The 18,359-nt window shown below is 41.4% G+C and overlaps 1 protein-coding gene across 1 annotated transcript in view; it reads right to left on the bottom strand.

The window, feature by feature from the left end:
- The window catches only part of DIPK1A (divergent protein kinase domain 1A), a 109,386-nt gene extending 92,129 nt beyond the window's left edge, over window positions 1-17,257 (bottom strand). The window contains exon 1 of the mRNA XM_057712863.1: window positions 17,133-17,257. Within this exon, the coding sequence (XP_057568846.1) occupies window positions 17,133-17,186 (54 nt within the window). The 5' untranslated portion in view covers window positions 17,187-17,257. The remainder of the gene's footprint in view (window positions 1-17,132) is intronic.
- Between the last annotated feature and the right edge of the window lie 1,102 nt (window positions 17,258-18,359).

Genomic DNA, 18,359 nt, shown 5'->3' with positions numbered 1-18,359 from the left:
ACCTAGTGGCAGGGCAGGAATAGAGATGCAGACATAAGAGAAGAGACTTGAGGACACTGGCGGGGGGTGGGGGCGGGGAAGGAAAGCTGGGACTTAGTGAGAGAGTAGCATTGACGTATACACACTACCAAATATAAAATAGATAGCTAGCGGGAAGCTGCCACAGAGCACAGGGAGATCAGTTTGATGCTTTGTGAAGACCTAAAGGGGTGGAATAGGGAGATTGGGAGGAAGGCTCAAGAGGGAGGGGATATGGGGATATATGTATACATAAAGCTGATTCACTTTGTTGTACAGCAGAAACTAACACAATACCATAAAGCAATTATATTCCAATAAAGAAAAAATAATATATTAAAAACATAAAAGAAAACCACCCAATTAAACATAAATATACTGCAAATTCTGGATTAAAAAATTTAAATATAAAAAAAAACTTTTTAAAAGAGATGAGTGAGATTTTTTTCTTCAGTTAGTTCACATTTCCTTGCAGTGACTATTATTTATTGCCAGAATGAAACAGGACTCAGTATCAATTCTGTCCCTACTTCTTGTTTTCACAACTTGAGGTGATGAGAAACTTTTTCCACATAAATGAGAACTGAAGTTTTGTTAGAGCAATTATTTCTCGATTCTTTGAAATCTTCTGACATATGTTACAAAAATAATAGTGATCTACCACCAAAAATATACTTAATCAGGGATTTCCCTGATGGTCCAGTGGTTAAGACTCTGTGCTTGCACTGCAAGGAGGATGGGTTGGATCACTGATTGGGGAACTAAGATCCTGCATGTCTGTGGCACAGCCAAGAGGAAAAAAAAAGTGTGTGTATATATACATATATATATACACACACATAAAATCACTTTGCTGTATACCTGAAACTAACACAACACTGTAAATCAACTATACTCCAATATAAAATAAAAATTAAGTTTAAAAAGTATCAGTCATATACAATAATATTAACCATTTAAAATATCAATATATATGTATATACTTAATGATCTACTCGTTCACTGGCAAACAACTCAATTAGGTCTTTTAGTTTTGTGCAGCAAAAAATGGGAAACTATTTGAATTGCAAAAGGAGCTGTTATCCAGTCATTCCTTGAGATAGTGTTACTTACTCATTCACTACCTCAACACAGACACCGATCTTTTCAATTACCCTTTGTTTGGTACCCTGGTGGCTTTTACATCCAGGGACCTTTGTAAGATCTGAGATGGATGAGCAGTGTGCCTTTCTTTTGTAATAGTGGAAGAAGGGCAACTGTGAAATAGAAGGTGGGAAAGCAGCCCCTGCAGCTCCATCAAAGGCACATTCTCAGGGAAAACAATGTTAGCAAAAAGTACATGGGGAATTTACGGATCTACAAATCGGTCCCCTTAAACTATCCTTGAAAAGTGTATCCAATTTAAAGATAAAGGCTAATGTGCAGGACTTCCCTGGTGGTCCAGTGGTTGGGAGTCCATGTTCCAATACAGGGGACACGGGTTCCATTCCTGGTGAGGGAACTGAGATCCCACATGCCTCGGGGCTGGGTCGCAACTACTGAGCCTAAGAGCCTCAACTAGAGGCCTGTGTGCCACAAACTACAGAGCCCAGGCACTCTGGAGCCTGTGCGCCACAACTAGAGAGAAGCCCGCAAGCCACAACTAAGATCCTGCGTGCCGCAATTAAGACCCAATGCAGACAAAAATACAATAAATAAATAAGTAAATAAATATTAAAAAAAAAAAAAAGCTAATGTGCATCTGCAGCCCATGGTATCAATACAAGCACCAGGACTATATAAGACGTGAGCAGGAAATGCTTTTTGATGAGGGAAAGTGCAATAGCAAAACGACAAGCGCCAAAATAGCAACACAATATATCAAAGGAAGACTCTACTTGAAAGCTAAGAATCAGACTGAAGCAAATTAAGTTGTTGCTTAAAGCATAATAATTAAGGCCTTTAAATTCACCAAACCATTCTGCTATCACAGACTAAAAAGGCTTGTTTATCCCTTCTCTGTCCTAGGGGAATAAATTATCTCATGAGTCTTTCTATTTCACTAAAGTGCTATTTAAAAGCTGATGAAATATTTAGGCAATTCATTACATTAATATAAAAATCTTCTACAGGACAGAAAGATGATCAAAACCAAAAGAGGGGTGGGCAGCACTGACTAAAGAGGAAAGGATACGCTCTCTGAGGGTAAGGCCAAGTTTCCCGTTCTTGCCTGGCTGGCTCCTGCTTGCTAGTCAGATCTCAGTTTCTCCAGCCAGCCAGCCAGCCAGCCAGCACAGATGTCCTGACACTCATTATCACATCACCTACTTCAATTACTTGCATTGTGCACATAGCTACCTGATGTTTTCATTGCGTGGTTATTTTTAAATTTCATTTATTACCTAAGTGATAATAAATGCCCCTCCCCCAAACAACATGCAAATTCTATGACAGCAGAGAGCTATCACAGTCACTGCTACAAACCCAGTGCTTACCTGATACACAGCAGGTAATATCCTTTTTGGCTATAACCTATCGAAAGAAATCAGGCACAAAATTGATGCTAAATTTTAAGACTCTAATCTTTAATTGAGTAGTTTTTTCTTTTCTTTTCTTTTTACTTAAATAAACTGTTGCTATTACATAGATTTTCTGGAAAAAAATGTGCCATTGTATCTTTATCTCCTGAAGTTATTTACTCCAATTCTCTTGCCTTATTTTGTTGAAATAATTTAATTATGCAATGCTTAAACAGACACTGCAGCCATGAAGATAAACAGGGTAGGTAAATATTCAGATTATAGATAGTTAAAATTCATTATCAGGATTTTTAGTTCAAGATGGTAGACTGAGGATATATATTCACTACTTAAAGCTTGCAAAACCACACTCAAAGAAGGGAGACAAAAGAAGCAATGAACGTTTAATACCGAAAGGAAGGGGAAGTAGGGGGTTCACCAATGGACGAAAGATCCAACAAACTTCTAGAATTCAAAAAGCAGATGGAATTGTGTTGATGGACGAGATGGGCAAAGAAAGCCACAGCCCAGAATACTCCACAAGGCAACCTAAAGGAGCTGGAAGCCAAACTGCTTGTTGGAATGCTAGAAGGAATCTAGAGAGCCAATCTGCCCTGGAACACCTGATGGTTCCGGGCTCTGGGCCAGAGGTATGAGGGCGGGCAGGAGCGAGAAGTGGGGCTGAAGACAGTGGGGATAATGGAAGGTCTGTACCTGGCACTGTGCTGGTTGGCACCGCCATCTGCTTCCCCCACCCCCATGTAGATCACAGGCAGTCTGGCATTAACTCTCAGTTGAAAAGCCAGATAGCTGGAGGAACAAACAACCTGAGGAAAGCCAAGGCTTCTAATGGTAGTACAGTCCGCCCCAGGTAAAGCACTCCTCTGACACGGGCCCCCAGGGCCGGAGCACAGGCTCACCCCAGAGCAAGCAGGCCAGCCAATGCATCCCACCTACACAGAGGGCACAGTCAGCCATCCACTCAGGTGATAGGTCTAGGGGGGAAAGAGGCCAACTTTTAAATTAGCAAAGGAAATCCACACCAGTTTCTCAGCCCTGCTTTCTAAAATATGAATAGACAACCAAGGCACATGGGGAAATTCAGCAGCATGAAAAAGAAGAGCTAAGGAAAACATACAGAAAAAGGAATCCTGAGGGGAACAAATATAATTAAGGGACGTAAGAAAATAAAATAAATTTTTTTAAAAAACTACTACAGTCAAAAGATCCAGAGGGTATTACTATGCATATAAACAAGGAATAGGAAACCACAGACACAGAAAAGGAACAAAGAACTGGACAGAAATATTCTAAACTTAAAAGTCAGAATTTAAAGTAATTAGAAAAGGAAAAAATCAACAGGCAAGCTAGAAAATAAAGTTGAGAAACTCAGAATGAGAGTATGTGGATAAAAAGATGGAAAATAATAGAGAAACTGGGGGAGATACAAAGAGCCAATCCAAGAGGTACAACATTTGACTAACAGCCCCCCAAAAGAGGAAAGAGAAAAAAGAGAAGGGAAAAGCTATACATTAATAGAATTACCCAGAGTTGAAGAAAGACCCAAATCTTAAGATTGAAAGGGCTCAGTGAGTGCTCAATACAACCAACTGATAAAAGACTCACATTTATACATTTCCTCAAGGAATTCTAAAACAAATATAAAAAGGAGACCCTGAACAGGAAAAACCGGTCACCCACAGAGGATTGATAATCAAACTGGCTTCTTGTCAGCAACAGAGGATGTTAGAAGACAATAGAACTATGTCTTCAGAGTTTTAAAGAAAATTATTTTCAGCCCAGAATTCTACACCCAACCTAACTACAAACAAAGGCAGTTTTAGACATGACTCAGAAAGTTTACTTCCCTCACATCCTTTCTAAAGAACTTATTTCAGGATATACCCCAGTAAAATTATGGCATAAATCAGAACAGTGGAAGACCCAGGATCTTAAGAACAGTGATTCCAACAAAGAGGAATGGAGGAAAACCCCTGGAAGACAGCTGTGCAGCAGCCTAGAGAAGCATTTGGTCATGAAGGGGGATTTATTCCACAGAATAAAAAAAATACAACTGAGAATATGGAAAAAGTGAGGCTACAGTAAAGGCACATTATGCCAAAAAAAAGGTATATTATGCCAAAAAAAAAAAAAAAGGCAATTAGAAACTCCCTGAGGTCTTCCCTGATGGTGCAGCGGTTAAGAATGTGCCTGCCTATGCAGGAGACATGGGTGTAGGTCCTGGTCTGGGAAGATCCCACATGCTGTGGAGCAACTAAGCCCGTGCACCACAACTACTGAGCCTGCGCTCTAGAGCCCGTGAGTCACAACTACTGAGCCCACATGCCGCAACTACTGAAACCTGAGCGCCTAGAGCCCGTGCTCTGCAACAAGAGAAGTCACCGCAATAAGAAGCCCTTGCACAGCAATGAAGAGTAGCCTCTGCTCTCCGCAACTACAGAAAGCCCACGTGCAGCATTGAAGACCCAATGCAGCCAATAAATAAAAAATAAAAATAAATAAATAAATTTATTTTTAAAAATTAATAAATAGAAACTCCCTGAAAATTAAAAAGGGAAAAAAAAAGACAAATGTCACAAAAAAGCTACATTTCAAATAAGAAGCACGCTCATGTACCCTAATTATAAGGAATTAGAATATGAGAAAAGGGGATGTAGTTGTTATTGATCTTACAGTCTCGAGAGTCAAGCAGTCGTGACCCTGGCCCTGAAGAGAAGAAAATGTAATCCTAGCACACAAATTGGCTCTGCACTAAATATAGAATGATATTTTAGGGGTACTAAAAATAGAGAGGCCCTTCATCTTAGGCCAGAATTAACTTTGATATGGTTGGTCTCAAGACATAAATTTCAGGACCCTAAGACAAAGACTGGCCAAAAGTGCTTTACTCTTGCACTTTCTAGAACTGTAGCACCAAATGATAGCCAGTTCCTACCTGCAGTGCTTTTCCTGAAGATGAAAGTTGTCTTCATTATTCAGATGGTCTAAGACTTCAAAACTAGCTCGGTTTGCTTGGATCGAGGGGCAGATAACAGAATAAATACCTGCTCCCCAGAGCTGAGCATAACCAGGTAACCATTCCAAAAAAGACAGTATGTTGACTGCTCAGGGGAGAAACTGGTTCAGAGTGGTATCAAATCATAACTCTGTTACTTCACTACAGATCCCAAAGGCGAGGCTTTAAATTATTATTCTTTAGCAGGAACATTAAAAGGTAAGCAAGCATGATTTTTAAGCAAAAAGAAACTTTTTATAGGGAATGTGCGAATATCACATGTTCTCTTCCCTATCAGCAGAAATATGGCTTAGCTTCTGGAAAGGGACAAATTTTTGCAGTTATTTGCTTAATAACAAGAAGCATTTGTCCCGGTCTGTTAATTCTACCCACTTTCCTGACAAGGAGAAAATAACTTCATGCTGCGGTCAATGGATCTCAGGTTTATAAAGGAGATTTTTCCTTTATGGAAGAATTAACAAGTCATAATAATATAATACTATTTATAGTTTTCATCTTTTAGATTCAACTTATTTGGAGATTTGGTTATCGTCATAGGACAAAACATAAAAGTTATCAACTTTAACAATGTAAAAGTGTTGCTGACGGGGACTTCCTAGGTGGCACTGTGGTTAAAAATCCATCTGCCAATGAAGGGGACATGGGTTCGAGCTCTGCTCTGGGAAGATTTCCACATGCCGCGGAGCAACGAAGCCCGTGTGCCACAACTATTGAGCCTGTGCTCTAGAGCACATAAGCCACAACTATTGAAGCCCATGTGCCTAGGGACTGTGCTCTACAAGAGAAGCCACTACAGTGAGGAGCCTGCACACCACAATGAAGAGTAGCCCCCGCTCGCATCAACTAGAGAAAGCCCATGTACAGCAACAAAGACCCAACGCAGCCAATAAATTAAATAAATAAATAAATAAATTTATTAAAAAAAAAAAAAGTGTTGCTGACAGAAACTGGGAAAAACAGATGAAAAATGGAACATGTTCTACTGCCCCTTCGTAAAAACGGGGGAGCAGGGACTTCTCTGGTGGTCCAGTGGGTAAGACTCCACGTGCCCAATGCAGGGGGCCTAGGTTCGATCCCTGTTTGAGAAACTAGATTCCCACGTGCCGCAACTAAAGATCCTGCATGCCAAAATGAAGATCCCAAGTGCTGCAGCAAAGACCTGGCACAGCTAAAATAAATATAAATAATAAATAAATAAATAAATAAATAAATAAATATTAATAAAAGGGGGGAGTAGACAGTCTGTCAAAAGTGGATGAAATGAGGAGTTGTCATTATCTGAAGTTAAGCAACAGAAGAAGTAAAATTTAAATGAAACATTGGAAGAGAATGAGATGACTAGTGTAAGAAGGCTAAATACTTCTTCTTAAAAGTAGAAAGTCAACAGATATTATCTAAAGTTGAGAAATCAAGAAATAGAGGTAAAAGTCTATTATTTAGAGCAGCAGCCCCAAATCTTTTTTTACCATTCTACTCTCTCAGGAAAATATTTTAGAGCACAAATCTCTGATATTTGTATATTTACTTACTTATATTCTATATAAAATTATGATTATATTAATCTATTATATGTATACTGTGACTCACAATAATAGAAATTAAAAGTATATAAGAATAATTTTGAATAGATTTTTATTGGGGGGGAAATGCTTATTATAATAATAAACTGAAAACAGAAAATCATCAGCTATTCTGACAAAAACAGTCTAAGATATAAAAAGTATATGAGAATAAACACAATTTCAAATAATTTCTTCCAGTATCCAAATTCAGCATCATATATACCTCCCAGGGTGTGTGCAGCTCCCTTTAGACACACAGCTCTAGAAGTCAGAAACGTAGCCACCAGGAAATCCATAAAGGTAAATGATTCAAACAGGCTACCTTTCGGGAGCAAAGCCTGGGGTAAGGAGAAGAGGACAGGGAGACATGATTTGCATCGTAAGCTTACCTATACTATTTCACTTATTGTATACACGTTTTCTTCCATATAAGTAATTGGTTAATCTAATCAGTTCCATAAAACTCTATGACTCTATACATGTTTATGCTGATTTAGTCATTCAATGAACATTTATTGAACCCTGCTTTGGGCTAGGCACAGGGGATAAAGAGAGGAAACTGACATCTCAGCTTTCAGGGAGATAAGTCTGGGGCTCAAAAGAAAGATAATGAAAACCACTGATGACGATTCAACATCGTAAGTTCTGTAAGAGAAACGTGTGCTGGATATCATGTACCCACAGTTGTGGGGTACAAAAGAGGTACACTAATACTATGTGGGGTGTTAGGGAGGAATTGCTGAAAGGTCACTTACTCTCTAGTTGAAACCTAAAGCACAAGTAGAAAACTGAGAATAAACCAGGTAAAGAGGGATGCAGGGAAATGGGGGAAGGACATTCTAGGGCAAAGAGGAAATTGTGGGGTAGACAGGTGGACGTGAGGGAGAGCACGATGTGTTGGGAAACTGCAAGTTTTTCAGAATTGCTAGAGCAAGCAGTGCATGAGATGGCAGTAGCAGGAATGACACAGCAAGATAGGAAGGGACCAGAAACAAAGAGCCATGCTCAGGATTCTGCTTAGTCTACTGAAGGCAATGGTAAGCCACTGAAGGATTTCACTGGTAGGGAGGGAGACTAGAGCAGATTGGCATTTTGGGAAAGACTGCTCTGGAAATAACGTGGAGGGTGGATCTGAAAGGGGTAAATGAGGAAGGCTCTTGTGGAGGCTGTTACAGTGGGCCTAATGAGACAAAAGGAGACAATCACGGTATCAGCAGGAGACAAATGGCCAGTAGGTACATGAAAAGGTGCTCAGCATCACTAATCATCAGAGAGATGCAAATCAAAATCACAATGAGCCATCACTTCACACCTGTTAGAATGGCTATCATCAAAAAGACAAGAGACAAACAACTATGTTGGCCAGGATGTGGAGAAAAGCAAACTCTTGTGCACTGTTGGTGGGAATACAAATTGGTTCGGCCACTATGGAGAACAGTATAGAGATTCTGCAAAAAATAAAAAAACAGAACTACCATATGATCCAGCATTCCTACTTCTGGGTATATAGACAAAGGAAATGAAAATTGGGATCTCAAAGAGATAGCTGCACTCCCTTGTTCACTGCAGCATTATTCACAAGACATGGAAACAACCTAAGTGTCCAAAGTGTCAGTTGGAAGATGAATGGATAAAGAAAACGGGGCATATATATACAATAGAATATTATTCAGCCATGAGGAAGAAGGAAATACTGATATTTGCAACAAAATAGATGAACCTTGAGGGCATTATGCTAAGCGAAATAAGCCAGACAGAAAGAAAAATATTACACAGCATATTATTTATATGTAGAATCTAAAATTTTTTTAAAAAGTCAAGCCCTTAGAAACAGAGAGTACAAAAATGGCTACCAGAGGCTGGGAGGTGGGGAAAACAGGGAGAGGCCAGTAAAACCATACAGCTGCACATGAATAAGGTCTGCAGATCTAACGTAAAACATGGTGATTACAGTTGATAACACTATTTTTTTTAAGAGATGATGCAATCAAAATTTATTTAGGAGACGCACTAGTGGAATTGCTGAGGTATTAAACATGAGGGTAAGGAAAGAGGGAGAATCTAGAGGGACATGGGTATATTTATTTCTTGAGTAACTGGAGAGTATGTAACTGAAATAGGGAAAGAAGCAATTTGGGGGCAGGACTTTAGCTTTGGACATACTGAATATGAAGTTCTATCTAGAGGTAGAAATCAAATTAGCAGCTAAGTGCAAACCTGAAGTTCAGGGTGTGGCAGTCTGGGCTGGTGATACAGAGTTGAGACCCATTAGTATTTGGGTTGTAGTGGAAGCCATGTGAAGAGATGCATGTACCCAAGGAGACTACAAAGTGAGAAGCAGAGAAGGGTGGAGTCCTGAGGAAAGCAGGGGGCAAAGGAAGATGAGATCGAAAGTGTGGGAGTATCAGGGCAAGAATAAAGGAAGATCAGAGAAGCAAAGAGGTACTCAGTGAGCAAAGAAGAGTAGCTGAAGTGACAGAACATGTGATCCTGACTGAACAGGGAAAGGAGGGAAGCCTTGGAGGTTGGCAGCTTGGAAGAAATGGGGGTGGCAAGAGCCTCATTTATAATGACAATGGTGAGGATGATACGATGGTGGTGGTGGTAACAGCGAAGAGTAAGAATGTGAAAGACAGAGACAGCAGGGTGTGCTTAGTGTGAACTACTGGAGCTCAATATCTCAGCGTGATTACAGAATATTTTTGAATATATGTAAAAATATGTGTACTATACTGCATGATTTTGCACATCATGAGTACTATATGCTCAGGAAAAAGGACAAGACCAGAGTAATAAACATGCTCTGCCTTCACTGGATACAAATTTAGTTCTACTGGATCAGGTGTGACTGAGAATCTTATAAGCTGGCACATTAAAACAAAACCAAGCACTGCCTTCTTTAAGGGGTAAAGAACCACAATGTTCATTAGTTACAGTAATAAACAGAAAGCAATAGGTTACATTTTAAAGAATCTTTTCTTAGAGTTCATAAAGTGATACTTTAGTTTGTAAAAGGATACAAAAGATTTAAGAATAGTATCTATGGTAAAAACAAGTATCACCACATGCTGTTGTTCAGCAGCTATTTATTTGTATTTTCCTTCCTTTAATAAATATCTAAGATTCCTCTCACAGCAATTGCTGGAATGATAAATACAATAGTAACTCTCTTATAAAATCTCTTTTTTGGCAACATCTTAAAACCTAATGGTTATGGGGGGGAGGGGACAAAATAGTTTAGGAAATGATTACTTTTTTTAAACTGTCAGAATTTTCAGTTGTATTGTTTCTAGGGTAGACAGAATTTAAAGCTGTCTCCCAAGATTCCCACTCCCTGGTTATTTAATCAAACACTAATCTAGATACTGCTGTGAAGAGACTTAAAGTAGAGATATTATCTTGGATTATCCAGGTGGACCCCGTGTAATCATATGAACTCTTAAAAGCAGAAGAGGAAGGAGTTAGAGATGAGGCAGAGAAAGGCAGAAACGGGCTGAGGCAGAAGAGGAAGTCAGAGAGACTGGAAACATGTGAGGGAGTCCACATACTGTTACAGCTGACTTTGAAGATGCAGAAAGGGAGCCATGAGCCAAGAAATGCAGGCAGCCTCTAGGAGCTGAAAACAACCCCCAGGCAATCGTCAGCAAAGAAACAGAGCCCTCAATCCTAGGACAGCATGGAACTGAATTCTGAAAAAAATCTGAGAGAGCCTGGAAGTCAATTCATTCCCAGAGCTCCAGAAAGAAACTCAACCACAGTGGTGCCTTGATTTTCAACCTTGTGAAACCTAGAACAGAGAACCAGCTGGGCCACACCGTGCTGCAAATAAATGTGTTCTTTTAAGCTGCCAAATCTGTGGCAATTTGTTACAGGACCACTGGAAAACTAACATGCTTTCTTAATCACTGACTTCAAACATGCTCTATCAAATCTCTCTTTTTTAACCCTTAATGTAACTTTGGACAGAGTTCATTCATTTCTCAGTTCATTCATTTCTCAGTTATTATGAAGTCCAATCTATTTTCTCCCAAACTTTTATTTTGAAAATGTTTAAATCTACAGAAAATGTAGAAGAGTGCAAAGAATACCCTTATACCTTATGCCTATATTAATCAATTGCTAACAGTGTCCTACATTTGTGTGCTTTCTCACTGTCTCTAAATGTATTTGAAAATCTTTCCCTCTTCCTCTTTCTCCTTCTTAGGAAAGAAAGGGGAGCTCTGTTTACAATAACCCATAACTCTGTTGAATAAACATCATTCTCAAACAATAAGTCAAGAAGAAACTTTTTCTAAAAAAGGCATGCAAATAGCCAAGAAGCACAGGAAAAGATGTTCAATATCACTAACCATCAGGGAAATGCAAATCTGAACCACAGTCAGATATTATCTCACACCCATTAGGATGGCCACTAAACAAACAAAACCCCCCCAAAACCAGAAAATAACAAGTGCTGACAAGGATGTGGAAAAACTGGAGCCCTTATGCATTGCTGATGGGAATATAAAATGATATAGCCACTTTGGAAAACAGTACAGAGGTTCCTCAAAAAATTAAAAATAGAAGTACCGTGTGATGTGGCAATCCCCCTTCTGGATATATATACAAAATAATTGAAAGCAGGATCTCAAAGAGATGTTAGCACTCCCAATATTCACAATAGCCAAGAGGTGGAAGCAACCCAAATGTCCATCAACTGATGACTGGATAAAGAAAAAGTGGTATACACATACAGTGGAATATTATTCAACCTTTAAAAAGAAAGAAATCTGTTATACACTACAAGATGGATGAATCTTGAGGATATTATGCTAAGTAAAATAAGCCAGTCACAAAAAAACAAATACTGCATGACTCTACTTACATGAGTTATCCAAAGAAGTCAAACACATGGAAACAGAAAGTATAATAGTATGTGGTTACCAGGCTGGTGGGGAGGGGAAAATGGGCAGCTGTTGTTCAATAGGCAGAGTTTCAGTTTTGCAGGATGAAAAAGTTCTACAGATCTATTGCCAAAAAATGTGCATATATTAACAATATTGTTCTATATACTTAAAAATGGTTAAGATGGTAAACTTTATGCTATGTATTTTGGCCACAATAAAAAACAAAACAAAAGGAAAAAAACCATATCCACAACACCATGATCACACCTAAAAATGGTAATTATTTAATTTCATTAAATAGTCATCAAAAAAAAAATCCTCTACTATTTCTAAAGAAAAATTCATCCACTGACATTTTGGGTTTTTAAAACATGTTCATTTTACAGTCTCCTGGCTTTTCTACACTCGTATACTTTGTAGATTAAGGGTTTTAAAGGAAAATTGTTCACAAAATATTTGAATGTCTAGAAATAGATGTGTTAAAAATGTGAGGCATTTATCTTTTCAATCAATGTAAAAAGATGGCATTTAACAGACAGTATAGTATTGTTTTTTAACGTAACTTTAATACATGAAAACATTAAAATGAAAACCTCTAAAAAGAGAAAACTTCTATGAAGGATACAAAACAACACTGAGATGAAAAACTGAGGCCCTGGGAAGATGACAAGGAAGAAACCCTTTTACTATATGCTGCAGCTTGAAAGTATGTGAGGACGAAATCTGCCTGAGAAGTCACCATTTCTTTGCGTTTCTAATAGGGGTGGAAAAGCAACTAATGGTAATATCAAAAGTTATAATGCTATGCTTGAATTTAAGATATTATGGGATACATATGCTCCCTGTATATTCACCAAAAGCTAATCATAGTTCTGGAGATTTAGTTTCAGGCAAAGGCAAAAGTTTAGTTTGGAACAGCAGGTATAACAGAGCTGATGAGAACCACAGCACCTATAGTCCTCCTCTCTTTGGAGAATAAGAAACAACTACCTGCTCTTATTATCTTTAGATTTAGAACAATCTTGGGAGCTGAAAAGGAACAAGAAGCCATATTACTCTTACCACAGTATTTGTCAACATTGTCACTATTACCAGCTAATCTGTATCAGTAACCCTATCTGGCACTAAATCCCACGAAATATCCACGTGAAGTCATAAAGAACCAAACCATCTACAGTAGTCATATTTGAAGACTAGTCCTAATGTAAGTCAAAGAGCCAGGTAGGTATCAGGAATTTAAACAAGTGCTAACACTCTGATCAGAACATGCCATCTATCCATCCATTCATCACAGCCTTACTGAACACATATTGAAACTGTTATTTTTAAGAGGATGCCTTAAGAAATTTCAAACTTTTGCAATTTAAAGGACTTGAAAAACCTCCAGAAGTACCCAAGTATCTCAGACTTCAAATTCCATTAGAGTTGCACCAGCTTTTTATATGTAACAGGGCATGCAGGCAGAATGACTGGAATGGAAAATGTGTCTAATCTAAGTATAGAGAATTAGCTTAATTGTCTTAACTTTCATTCTTCCAGGTCTTAATGACAGTGAGAAGGAAGAAGGTATTATAAAGCAAAACCCATGAATTATAGGGCTGCTGTGTTATCAGTCCCACTCAGACTATGAGTAAACTCCAACAAAGTGGATCCTAATTTGTAGAAGACACACTGCTAAAAAGAGACAAATGCAGGTGTCATTTTGGGTCACCACGCAGGCCAAAAGGAGTATCATCACAATGGTTTGTGGAAGGAAAACAGTGCCTAAAAATGGTCCAGACTGGTGAACACACCTACAGATTCTGTTGTCAGAGGCAGGGTTCTACTCCGTACAATGTGCCACAACATTTATCTAGTCCAGGAAGTACCATTTCCCAGGTAAGCTTTCAACAAAATAGCTAGGAAGGACAGAACCGTAAGTTAGTGTGCTCTGGGAATGAGCTGCCATGAACGGCTTGTTGTTCAGGTAAATGCTTGTGTGCTATCTCTTTCAGGCAGATCACAAGCCCTCCTGGCTCACAGGCCACACAGGCAAACAGTGTGCCTGCACCAGTCCTCTAGATGAAGTACTCCCTGCACCAAAAATCTGGCATTGGAGGAATCTACAAGAGGCAGCGAGAAGGACCACATCAACGGGATAAACTCAGTTTCTTTTCTTTCTTTTTTTTTACAGCTTCGTTGAGATATAATTCACATACCATACAATTTATTCATTAAAGTGTACAATTCAATGGTTCTTAGTATATTCACAGAGTTGTGCACCAGCATCAACTTTAGAACATTTCTGTTAACCCAGAAAGAAACCTCATACCCATTCCCCTCCAACCCTTCCAGCCCTAGGCAACAACTAACCTATTTTCTGTCTTTATAGATTTGCTGTTCCTGGATACTTCATATAAATGGAACCATAGAATATGTGATCTTTTGTGAGTGGCTTCTTTCACATATTCAGTGTTTTCAAGGTTCATCCATGTTATAGCACATATCAAGTCTTCATTCCTCTTTACTGTTGAGTAGTATTCTACTACATGGATATACCACATCCATTCTTTGCTTCACAAGCAGTAGAATCTCTTTTGCTATAGAAATAAAACTACAAAAAGTAATTAGGTCCCCATATTAGTCCATAAATGCCTATTTAAGCCATATTATAGCTGAAAACAATATAATCGCATAATACTACAGTTTCTAGAAGCATTATCAATTATCATAGTGATGTCTGTATTAAAGAAAATACTAACAAAGCTTCTTTATAATTATGTTAATTGCTTAATTTTTTTTTCCGCTGTAAACTGGAGTAGGAAGAGGAACTTGCAAGTCCTACGGCCGAATACCTGAGGACATAACTACTTTTTGACTCCACCCACTTGAAGATGAACAGCAAAACCGCAAGTACACAAAGCTGGTCTCGGCAACTTCTTGCTCGGCCCTTCATCTCTTGCTTCTATCTTTGACATTCAGTTTCTTCAGTACTCTTCACCCCTCCCCCTACTCCCAAACACAACAAGACTTTTTTTTTTTTTTTTTTGGCACACGGGCTTAGTTGCTCCGAGGCATGTGGGATCTTCCCGGAGCTGGGATCGAACCCGGGACCTCTGCATTGGCAGGCGGATTCTTACACTGCGCCACCTAGGAAGCCCAACAAGACCTTTTATATCTGTTGACTAATTACAGCCTCACTTTAAATTAAAATATTACATCTACATGAAGCACCTAATGGTAGAGGAAGTATTAAAAATATAAGGTGAGGCATTTAGGCAATAGAGAACAGAAGAAGGCATGACACGAGTAATTTGAAGGCCTTTTTTTTTTTTTAAGCTGGTTAAATTGAAACAGTATGGTGAGGGACAACTAACAAGAAAATTCATAAAGAAATTCATAAAGAGAATAAATACTAATACCAAGACAATATTTAAAACACCAGTGCACCAGGTTCCCAAGGTTTAAATTTATCTCAAATATAATACTGTAATCAATAAAGTTTTCTATTTAATCATTATTTTATATAGAAATAGCCTATTAAAATATCATTATGACCCCAAATCCTTTTGACGTGCTTAAAACCTGAGTTTACCTTAATTTGGTAATAGATAATGATGTGCACATTCAGGAAAGCAGAAATACCAAATGTTTGCCTTTAACAGAAGCGTAACTATTTGTAAAACTAATCTTAAGTCAGCCAATCTGAAAGCTCTTGTACTATGGTGCCAAAACATGTCACAACCACATTTGTGGAGAACACTGAGAACCAAAGGAGTCAAAGTCTAAAAGTCTGCCACAAAATGTAAAAAAATAAAAATAAATAGCTAGACAGTTTTGGTTAAAAAAAACATTTAAAATATCTCAATAAACTTATATTGAGGATAGAGTCTGGAAAGATTTTCTTTTTCTCATGTAAAGAGTTACAAAGAGGCATCTGGCCTGTGTTGAAATCTAGACGGGCACAATTACTCTTGCTCAAGGCACAACTACTACTGGTGGAGCTGCTATAAAGACCCAGAACGTTCAGTTTTAACTCTTATACTCTTGATATCATGCGCTGTCAATCATGCTTCCAACTTGCAGTACATCACGCATTGCAGACAAATGATTCACATGCAATTTCCAAACAAAAATGTATGATTCACTTGCTCCATGACGGTTGCTTCTCAACTTTTAAAGTAATTGATAAAAGCACCAGCTGAGCATGAATTCCCATCCCAAAATACTGTATCAATAGCTTTAAGCCTTTTAATGTAAGCGGTAAAGGAATACTGTCCTCTGAATGCAGACAACACTGCTGACCCACGCGAGGCATTGATTTGTAGTTGTTTTTCCACTGGGGTGATGGATTTGCACTCATCTACTCACGGTGTCTACTAGGTCCCCCTGGAGACCAACAGTACATGAAGGCAGTAGCAGGGTTCGAAGACACTGACTGGCAGCGGAACAGAGGGTGGAACGGGAAATCATAAAAACTAACGCGCCAACAGTACACATGACATGACTGAGAATTACGTTTGCATTGTTGGGGTATTTGCGATCGGCACAAGACGCTGTCCCCTTCCTTCTAAAACGCATTCATCCGCCTCGCTTGGGCTTCCGAGCCCTACCTCCCATTTAAATCACGAGCGTGATGGAGAGACCGAACCAAGGGGTTCAGCCCAAGGCACATACCGCTCCTCCAGGGTTTGGGGAAAACACTGATGTGACAAACTGCCATAATTTTCTAAAATATGCAGGAATGACACACCACCTTTCCTAGCACCTACTGAAGACTCAGGACAGAGTCGAGAACAGCCACCCCGCCGGGCCCCACCACGGAGGGGGGAGGAGAGCACCGGACCGGGGAGAAGACGGCTGCACGTCCCAAGCCCAGACTGCGGAGCCGCGAACGCGAGGGGCGTAGGGCTGCACCCGGGTCACGTCCCGGAGCTCTCGGGAGGCGGGGGGCGGCAGGACAGCGCTGGGGGGCGCGGGCAGCGCCGCGCTGGGGGCTGCGGCGCCCGGGCGGCCGGGGAGGGCGCGCCGCCAGGTGCCGGACGGCAGGGGGCAGCGGGGTTCGCGCGGGCGCCGGACCCAGGGAGGGTGGAGGGAGGCGGGCGAGCGCCGCGTAGAGAGGGGGCGCGCGGAGGGCTCGCCGCCGGCCTACCTGGAGGTAACAGGGTTTCCTCAGCCAGGCCCCCGGACAGAGACTCCTCGCCATGGTAATCACACATCGCCCCGCCGCGCCGCAGTCAGAGGCGGACCCGCGCGCCGGCGACCCGGCTCCCCGCCTTCCCCCGCCTCTCCGCCCCCAGCCGGGCCGGGCCCGCCCACTCCCCCGCCCCCGCGGCGGCGCGCGCCGAGCCCGCCCGGCAGAGCTGCGGTGACGGCGGCCGGCGGCCCGAGGCCCGGCCTCCTGCGCTGCTCGCCCGGCTGCTGCGGCTGTCAGAGCCGCCGCCGCCGCCGCCGCCGTCTCCGGCGTAAAGGGGAGTCGCGCCTCGCCTCGCCTCGGCCGACACAAATCCAACTGCGCCTCGCGCTTAAAGGGGAGGCGTGCGGAGGCGGGAGGGGGCCCCGCGGAAGCCGGGGTGTCGCAGGCTCCGCGCGCGGAGGGCGGGGAGGGCCGGGGCAGGGCGTGCGCCCCGCGGGCGGGAGAGCCCAGCGCCCAGACCGCGCAGACCTCAGTGCCCGCTCCCGGCTCCCCGCTCCCGGCGCTGCGCGTCCCGCCACCCCGCCCGGCGGGGCTGACGCTCCCTTTGGACTCTGCTCCTTCAGCCGGGACGAGTCTGGGCGGGTTGCGTGGAAATGCAAGGGAAGCTTGAGGCTCCTTCCCTGGGGACCGGCTTTTTCTCCCTCGACCACGGTGGCCCGTGCGGCCGCGGGAGGCGCCCACTGGCGCATCCCCTAAGCGAAGGCAGACGGGGCTCCCCTCTGCTGAACTCAACGTGCCCCCCAAATCCAGTTCGCCTCTAACGGCCTTAAACTTTTTTCCTGAGTACTTTTTTAAAAAAAAGTCTGACCTTTTGGGTTTGTATTGTTTTCAAACAGCTTCAGAGTCTTCCTGGCCCCACCCAGGAACCCTGAGTCAAAAGAAAATAAGAAAAAAGAAAAATATTACTGAATTAAACACAGTGCTGAAGACAGGAGACCTGGGACGTGGCATAGCTTCTCAGTGAAGGCTACATTACACGGGGTGTGGTGTCTTTCTTTTGACAGTGAAGTCCAAATAAGGGAAAAAACCGTCACCCTAGCGGGAGAACAGCTGTTGATTCCAGTGACTTGTAATGGAGGAAGATACGTTTTTGCTTCTTTTCACCCCGTATACCACCTTTTCACGCGATGCCAACAAAGTTTAGGTGGCCACTTAGAACTCATTCGGGCCTGCTGCTCTGAC

This window comes from Hippopotamus amphibius, chromosome 1 (assembly GCF_030028045.1).
Source record: "Hippopotamus amphibius kiboko isolate mHipAmp2 chromosome 1, mHipAmp2.hap2, whole genome shotgun sequence".
NCBI lineage: Eukaryota > Metazoa > Chordata > Mammalia > Artiodactyla > Hippopotamidae > Hippopotamus > Hippopotamus amphibius.
Note: the sequence above shows the minus strand (reverse complement) of the source record. Positions and strands in the feature narration are given on the sequence as shown.